Source organism: Canis lupus, chromosome 27 (assembly GCF_011100685.1).
Source record: "Canis lupus familiaris isolate Mischka breed German Shepherd chromosome 27, alternate assembly UU_Cfam_GSD_1.0, whole genome shotgun sequence".
Lineage (NCBI taxonomy): Eukaryota > Metazoa > Chordata > Mammalia > Carnivora > Canidae > Canis > Canis lupus.
The window spans coordinates 11,133,909-11,143,303 of record NC_049248.1 but is presented as its reverse complement, the minus strand read 5'-3'; the positions used below and the strand labels follow the sequence as shown (position 1 = coordinate 11,143,303).

The 9,395-nt window shown below is 40.2% G+C and overlaps 1 protein-coding gene across 1 annotated transcript; it reads right to left on the bottom strand.

Moving 5' to 3' along the window:
• Positions 1-4,174: 4,174 nt before the first annotated feature.
• LOC119866325 (cytochrome c oxidase subunit 6B1-like) lies at positions 4,175-4,634 on the bottom strand. The gene has a single exon (XM_038576134.1). It carries the CDS (start codon positions 4,568-4,570, stop codon positions 4,310-4,312), a length of 261 nt encoding a protein of 86 aa, XP_038432062.1. The 5' UTR covers positions 4,571-4,634; the 3' UTR covers positions 4,175-4,309.
• Between the last annotated feature and the right edge of the window lie 4,761 nt (positions 4,635-9,395).

Here is a 9,395-nt window from a genome sequence, read left to right as displayed (position 1 = left end):
TGTAACTGCTCTTTAGTTAACATCCAAATAGTATAAATAAACCCAGAAATACAAGTCTAGCTTAACACCCTGTTTATCCAAGAACAACTTAAAAGATCCCATCACTCCAAGAAACAGCCTTTTGGGAAGGTAAGAATGGGAAATTTTGTGGAAATGAGACTCTTCCATTTCAACTCTGAATCCTCAAATTTAAAATTTAAATTTTAAAATACACTTATGACCTGAAAAATATCAGAAGCTAGAGAAAAGCATGCTTGGTGAAAGGAAAGGGCTTACAGGAAGGGATCTCCTATTTCTCATCTAGACCTAGAGGCACTGATTTGGCTCCCCATACATCAAGAGTTTCATTTTTGGGGATCCCTGGGTGGCGCAGCGGTTTGGCGCCTGCCTTTGGCCCAGGGCGCGATCCTGGAGACCCGGGATCGAATCCCACGTCGGGCTTCTGATGCATGGAGCCTGCTTCTCCCTCTGCCTGTGTCTCTGCCTCTCTCTCTCTCTCTCTCACTGTGTGCCTATCATGAATAAATAAAAATTAAAAAAAAAAAAAAAGAGTTTCATTTTTGAATCAACTGACAAGTCCTTTAGCTTGATTGCGGAGGCAATCAAGCAAGTATATTCAAATGTACAATGGTATCAGCTATAGACTAAGATCTGTGCACTAGACTGTGTATAAGTTACTCCTCAATAAAAAGGGCAGTTAGTTGAAAGCATAAGGTAAGAGTAATTCTCCAGCTGAAGTAAGCTTGAGCACAAGAAAGAAGCCTCCTTTAGGGACAAGATTCATAGGCCTAAAGAATTTCACTCTAGGAAATAACAGTGACAGACACAGTAATTGGCTGAGAGGTTTGAGGCTCCTGCTGGGGATGAAGACATACATCGTTCAAAGCAGAAGAAATGAATTTAGTATAAGTTTGCTTAGATGTCCCTACTACACATAACGGAGTCGTGTTTAAAACAATCCTGTGGGGGCCCCTAGGGGCTCCGTCTGTGAAGAATCTGACTCCTGATTTCAGCTCAGGGCATGATCCCTTGGTCATGAGATCCAGCCACCTTGGGGGGCTCTGTGCTCAGCAGCTTGAGCTTCTCTCCCTCCGCCCCGCCCCCTTGCTCCAGTGCTCTCTCTGTCTCTCCCTAAAATAAATGAAGAAACCTTTAAAAAATTCTTGTGGAAGAACTCAAACCCCACTTAACATTGTGATGCTAGGAACATGAGATTCAACAAGGAAATGGGAATTCAGAGGCTTCTCATAAACTAATGGGAAAGAGAAATTTCTAAAGGAAACCGTAGACAATATTTATGAAGTTTTAAAGAAGACAGAGGTGTGCATTCCGCTCCCTGATAGAGAATTTATAGAGACAGCATAAGATCGCTGCTCACTGCTTAAAGGAGAGACTTCTTCCAATTGATTTCGTTTTTCCAGTTGATTTTTTGGCTCATGATGTGTGGACTATGCACTTCTGGTAGAATTTGATAGTTGAAGGTCAAAACAATATCTTTTCAGTTTTTTTTCTTTTTCCATTTTCCTATTTCTGTGACTGGCAATAATGAGGGAAAATTGGTTTTGCTAATTAAATGTTATTACTCAAGGAAAATCCTGAACTTAAGTACAAAGATATTTTTCTAATTTTTTACGTGCAAGTTTTTTCTTCAGGAAATAGAACATATGAGATGCTGCAGTTGGACAATAAATGGGATAGTTTTCAACTTTAGTGATTCATGGATCTATAATTATTCAAATGACAGAGGGCTGAAGCTCAGTTACAACAAAAGGAAGGTAAACTCCAACTAGGTACCTGAATGGCTCAGGGAAGATACACAGAAGTTGAATTTGCAGAAGAGGCAATGTTGGACTCCAGGGTCTTTTGCTTTTTGTTTTTTGTTTTTTGTTTTTTGTTTTTTTTTTTGTTGTTGTTTTGTTTTTTTACATTCTACTGTAGAAGGCATTGGAACTTCTCTTTGAAAAAGTAATAATATGAGGCATTTTTCCTTTGGTGGTGTTTTTCATTAGAAGCTTGGGTTCCTTATGTCGCTATAAGCATAATTGGTTTGTAATGGGGTTTATGGAGAGAAAGGCTTGTTTACCCTGCTAAATACACTTGTGTCCTTCCTCCTATGTCTCTAGTCCTTCCTCTCACCCTCTGCCCACCTCTCTTGCTGCTCCCTCTCAGGGGAGGAAAGGATTTACTAATATTTTCGTTCAGCAACAAAAATATCAGGGCATGATCTGGCCAATACCATGAGAGTACACTTTCTTGTTCATGCGCTTCCTGGAGTAAATCCTAGCTGGCCTTGTTCCCTTAAGGCAGACTGATCATTGTCTCCCCATCATGTGGCTAGGTCGGTAAGGACTCGAGGGTCCCTCTTGGGCTCAGCCTTTGTGAGATATACACAGAGAGATAAAGAGGGCCAGAGGCCTCACTTAAACCTCCAGACTTCCAATCCAGTTTATCCCAAAGAGTCCTGCACTACCTACTGCTCACCCAGATGATTTCCAATGTTACAAAGAAAGTTTTCTTTTTCTTTTTTTAATTTTTTATTTATTTATTTATGATAGTCACAGAGAGAGAGAGAGGCAGAGACACAGGCAGAGGGAGAAGCAGGCTCCATGCACCTCGGAGCCCGATGTGGGATTTGATCCCGGGTCTCCAGGATCGCGCCCTGGGCCAAAGGCAGGCGCCAAACCGCTGCGCCACCCAGGGATCCCACAAAGAAAGTTTTCATACACACATTTAATTTATTAAAATATTGGATATACATTGATCATCACTTAGACTAAGTCCAGTCAAGCTGAAGAGAGTCAATGTATATTGACTAAGGACATTGGTGCAATTGATGTGAAGGATTTTTTTTAAAGATTTTATTTATTTATTCATGAGAGACGCAGAGAGAGAGAGAGAGAGAGAGAGAGAGGCAAAGACACAGGCAGAGGGAGAAGCAGGCTCCATGCAGAGAGCCTGACGTGGAACTCAATCCCGGGTCTCAAGGATCATGCCCTGGGCTGAAGGCAGTGCTAAACCGCTGAGCCACCCAGGCTGCCCAAGGATTTTTGATATAGAAATAAATAGGAAAAGAAATGTGTGGATCATGTGGCCAGATGTGTGGCTGGTGCTGGATTTGTTAATCTTCCTGAGACAAAGATTGAAGAGTTGAGTAAAGGCACAAAGAAAAGTGAGTAACAAAGAGTGATAGGAACTTATGCATAGTTGTAAACATGACACATGTGAAGTCCTTTCACTTGAGTCAATTACAAGATGTTCATGGGTATTTGTATCACTACATGATTTTTCACCTTGTGTTCAGACCTGGCTTCTGCATTCTGTGTTAGAGGCTGCTCCACGGCAGTGTGCTCTTCTTTTGTCCACTCTTCTTTTCATAGAATCTTCTCAGGGAGGACTCCTAAGGCAAAAATCTAATGGAAAGGATCCCAGGTGACTGTTTTAATGTATCTAAAGCTTCAAATCTCATTCTTTTAGCAATGCTTCCTTAAAAATCCTTTCCTTCCTCATCCTTTGTCCTGGCTTCAACTCCCATTACTCTGTCGCATGACTCTGGAAAGGTCACCATCCTCTCCATGTGCCCTGAACGCTCTGCCTGCAGATAGAGAGGCCCTGTAATGCTTGGCATAGTAAGTGACCACTGAGAGAACATCCGTGGCTACCAGTGAGCCCACAGCGCACACCCTAAGGAGGGTAACCTGTGAAAATACCTCAGGCCAGCAAACCTCGAGACAAGAGATACATTTCAGAGGTCCCTTGCCTTGATTGGAGCTCAGGTGTCTTTATTCTTCCCTCAGTAGCAGGGACCTGACCCTCCCTCATCTTTCCCCACATAGAGAACAGAGGGTATTTTCTGTTGCCTTACTTAAAGTAACCAAAATCAGATATCCTGGCCCATTTTTCTCACTGATATGTCCCCAAATGCCTAGAAATGTGCCTAGGACATAGTGAGCAGTCAGTATATATCTGAAATGGTAGATATTATTTATATATTAATTGCTAATTTATTGATTCCACCAATATCAATACTTGTAATTTACATATTTAAAACTATATAATAACATATTAATATACTTATTTACTGTTTATATATAAATATATATTTATATGTTATTATATTATTTATATATTAACAAATCCTTAGAACCTGAAGGATATTTCTTTTTTTTTTTTTTTACACTTTTCCAATGAGTATTTATTATTAGTTAAGCCATGATTCAGGATCCCAGGGTGGGGATCACCATGTACCCAGGTCCCCCTTCACCACCCTGGGAGAAGGATGGAGGACAGAGGAGAGGTGGGAGGAGCCAATTCAGATCTTCCCAGGAAATGTGCCTTCTGCCTGGCGGTCATCCCAGGCCGACACCCAGGATATGGGGCAGAGAGACTTGTACACTCGCCGGTACCATTCGCACACAGAGACATCACCCCCTTTAGCAGTCATTGCCTTCTCACAGCGGTGGAAGTCCAGGTAGTTCTGCCAGCAGTTCCTAGTCTGGTTCTGGTTGGGGAAGCGGCTGTCAAAAGGGGCAGTCTGGTAGTTCTTGATTTTGGACTTGATGTCTTCTGCCATGGTGCTGACTCTAAAGACACCCCTGCAGCACCTCGCAGCTCAATGTGACCCTCAGCAAAGACTGAAGGATATTTCTTATTGGGCCACATGGGAATAAATCACAAAGTTAACACAAGTAATGAAAGAATTTTTATAGTCAGTGATCTCTGATCAATACACAGGAAGTATTAATTTTTTATTTGTCATAGGCCATTCAGTCTGCCCATAACAAAATACCACAGACTGGGCAACTTAAGAACAACAGAAATCTATTTCTCACAATTCTGGGGGCTGGATGTCCAGCTGCAGGGTGGCACTAGCAGTCCAATTTTGCCAGTGTGGTTGGGCAAAGGCCTTCTTGCAATTGCACACTGCCAACCTCTCCCTGTATCCTCACTCAGTGAAAGAGGGGAGGGAGGAGCGACCTCTGAAGGATCTCTCAGAAGAACACTTTTCCCATTCACAAAGGAACCATCTTGATGACCTTAGCATCTCCTTGAGGCCCTACCTCCTAATACCATCATCTTTGGGATTAGGATTTCAAGATAGGAATTTGAAGGAACACAGCACTCAAAATACAGCCATTTAGTAACATCCTACCTGTAGTCCATGAACACAATGATGCATATTTGTTCTGTCTCAGGCATCTCCCTCTGGAAACTTGCAACAACAAAAGCAGACAGAAGATCTGTCCTTCTTTTCACAATTGAGAACATGTCTCCAAAGAGCTGACCTTTCACCTGTCAGATGCTTTGTTTTCCTCACTTGAATAGTAAAAGATAAAAATGATAAAGTTTTGTTTTTGACTCTCTTAATAGAAACCATGGATATTCTGCTATAACATCTTTCAACATTTCCAAAGGCATTTATTAGGGTGCCTGGGTGCTTCAATTGGTTGAGCATCTGACTCTTAATTTCAGCTAAGGTCATGTTCTTGAAGTCTTGGTATCCAGCCCAATATTAGATTGGGTGCTCAGCGGGGAGTCTGCTTTAGATTCTTTTTCTCCCTCTCCATCTACCCTTCCCAACACTCATTCACTCTCTCTCTCTTTTTATTTTATTTATTTTTTATTTTTTGAGCTTTTTTTAAAAAAGGTTTTTTATTTATTTATTCATGAGAGACACACAGAGAGAGAGGCAGAGACACAGGCAGAGGGAGAAGCAGGCTCCAAGCAGGGAGCCTGACGCAGGACTCAATCCTGGGTCTCCAAACCCATCTCTGGGCTGAAGGTGGCACTAAACTGCTGAGCCACCTGGGCTGCCCCACTCTCTCTCTCAAATAAATAAGTCTTTAAAAATAAAGGCAGTCATATTCCAGATATGCATTTGGGAAAATAAAATTCTAGTCACTGCAATTGACCATGAATATTTCAGTTTTATGAGTAGTACATTACTAAATGATGTCATGCATTAAAGCCCTTAGTACAACTCTAATGACTTTGTTTTGGTATAATTGTTTTTTTTAAGATTTTACTTGTAAGTAATCTCTACACTCAACATGGGGCTTTTACTCACAATCCTGAGATCATGACCTGAGCCGAATCAAGAGTCAGGTGCTCCAGAGTTACATGTTCTTCCAATTGAGCCCTCCAGGGGCCACTAGTATAATTATATTTTATCACTTGTCTCCTTTTCCGTATGTAAGCTCTATGAGAGATAGCAGAATCTTTCTTCTTCAACACTGCTCTCCTGCCACATTTTATATTGTCTAGAATCTAGGTTAAGTTAGCACTGCAAATGCTTAGACAATACTTATGTACTGTGTGTATATTTGCACTTAGGAGGGTTCTCGTTTTTTCTTTTGACCTTATGCCTAAATTCAAAAGGAACTTTAAAATTAGTCTAGGGTACCTGGGTGGCTCAGTCAATTAGTGTCTTACTCTTGATCCAGTTTGGGTCATGATCTTAGGGTTTTGGATCAAGCCCTACAATACCGTGCTGGCCATGGATCCTGCTTAGGCTTCTCTCTCCCCTTCTCCATCTGCCCCTTCTCCCACTGCTGCCCACCTGTGCACTGTCTGTCTTGTTCTCTCACTCTCTCTCAAAAAACAATTAGTCATACATATAACGATACAATGTTAAAAGATGCCGGATGTGGAGTGGCTAGGTGGCTCAGGCAGTTAAGTTGCTGCCTTCGGCTCAGGTCATGATACCAGGGTCCCGTGATGAAGCCCCACGTTGGGCTCCCTGCTTATGGAGGTGCTGCTTTTCTCTCTGCCATTGCCCCTCACCCAGCTCTTGTTTTCTCTCTTCCTCTCTTTCAAATAAATAAAAAATCGTAAAATACTCTGGCTGTGACTTCAAAATAGTTCACAATCATATGGACAATGATGATTTATTGAGCCCATATTATATGCTTGTAACATTTCTAAGCTCTATCTATCAGTAAATATTTGAGGACTGTAATCTAATTAATAACATTTTGCAGGTGAGAAAGTAAGAGATGGGGAAATTAAAAGGATTCCAAAAATGATACAACTTGTGTGTAAGTGAAGGGAACTTGTACCCACTGTCTGGCTGTAGATTTTGTGCTTTTACTAGCTGTGTTACCTTGGGCATTGAGTGTTACTCTGCTGTGTACCAATAATGTAAATCCCAGGTAATACTTGAACATATTTTTCTCAACTTGAAGTTCTACTGATTATTATCTACTTGTGGAGAGAAATAGGTGAAATAATTGTAAATTGCACTTTTAGAAAGTGCAAGATGAAGTCAATTTATAGGATGATCTCTGATAATTATTCAGTTTTACTCAGCCCAGCATTTCCCAGATCTATGTATTCATCAGAGATTACTGGTTACAAATATCCTTTCACTACTGCTATTGTTAGTGTGGTTTCCTAACAGTTGAGACAATAAAAAATAGCTAGGAATGAGAAAAAACAATTAATAAGTGGCATTAATAATTAGTAGGTGGATATTAGTAACAGAATGTGTAAAAACAAAATTCACTTCACAACAAATCTTGAAAATTAACAAAAAATAAGGAATAAATCTGTAACTACCGGAAAAAAGAATGTCATAAGGAAAACAGAAAAGTTGCATTACTTATAAAGATTTCTCTAACTCATAACTAATGAAAATAAAGAGGATAGGGGAGCCAAGGACAATCAGTAGGGTGACTACAAAGAGAAGGAATGTAAAGCAGTCCGGCAGGTTGGCCCTGATACCACACCTCCTGCACGCGCGCGCGCGCACACACACACACACACACACAGAATCAAACAGTCCACAGTTCAGCAACTGCTCCAGACTGAAGAAACCAGTATGAAAAACTGGGTCACAGAGTCATTATAGGTTCCAGGTGGCTGGCAACACTCAAAAGGAATAGAAAATCCTAGTAGGAATAATAGGAAAATTTTATGCTGGTCAATTCCAAGTGTCTCTACTCCAACACTGGGGGTAGGTGACAGTGAATTTGAAAAGTGTCCACAGTCAGGAAAAGGAGAATTCTCAAATGCAAAGATAAACTTACAATCAAGACTAATGAAACACACAGGAAAAAAACAATTTCCTTAAAGGGAGGCACCAAATAAGACAGCAATTTAAAAAATGATTAAACATTTAAAAATAAATAAATAAAAATAAAAATAAATGATTAAACAAAAAATAGGCATAAGTATTTAAAAAGAAAGCAAGGAAAGAGTCAAATAACAATGGTGATATAATTGCATTTACTGGAAATGCAAGAGAAATCTAATGACAGGAAACTTCAAGGTAGTAAACAGACTTGCCAGGTAAAAGATTACTAAAGGATTTGAACGAATGTCTGGCACATAGTATGTACAATCTAATTGTTAACTATTTCTATTGCAGTAACTAATCAAAATTGCAAGTTTGTTTGGGATGCCTGGGTGGCTCAGCAGTTAAGCATTTGCCTTAGGGTCAGCCCATGATCCTGGAGTCATGGGATCGAGTCCCATATCGGCTCCCTGCATGGAGCCTGCTTCTCCCTCTGCCTGTGTCTCTGCCTCTCTCTCTCTCTTTCTCTGTCTTTTGTGTATATACAAATAAGATCTTTAAAAAAAATTACAAGTTTGAGAAGAAACTATTACAAAAACTTAAATTGTAAAAGCTTTAAAAGGAAAAGATAAAAGTCCCTGAAAGACATAACAAAGATGTAAAGAAATGGAAAGATGCTTGCCATGCTTAAGAATGGCAAGAATAAAAAAAAAAAAAGAATGGCAAGAATAAGTTATTGGAGGAACACCTGGATGGCTTAGCGGTTGGGTGTCCGCCTTTGGTTCAGGCTTTGAACCCGGATCCAGGATTGAGTCCCACATCAGGCTCCCTGCATGTTTCTCCCTCTGCCTATGTCTCTGCTTCTCTCTCTCTGTGTCTCTCATGAATAAATAAATAAAATCTTAAAAATAGTAAGTTTTTGGAAACATATTAAGGCTTCATGAATTCTTCAATCAACTCAGTGTAATCTCAGTCAAAAATCAGAATAGAACTGCTCTGTGAAATAAACAAATTAATGAGCCATCACTGTGCACATGGAGAGCAACCATTGCAATTCCAACAACTAGAATTCCAGGTATGATATGAAAAAAAAATATTTTTCAGTGCATTCCCCAGCTGGACAATATCAAAGGAAATGCTCATAGATGCAACAAAATTAAACAAAAGGAACAACCTACAGAGGGAATTAAAGCCTGACATTGTGATCCCCCCTAAGGGAATCTGCCCAACCAGATAATAGCCCATGAGAAAAAAGAACAAACAAAAAACTGAGTACTCACTCAAGATCCCTAATAATCAACAATCATTATTCAGCTGGATGATAATTCATGGGCATGAATCCCTCCACACACACGCATGCACATGGAACAGATAAAGCTACACT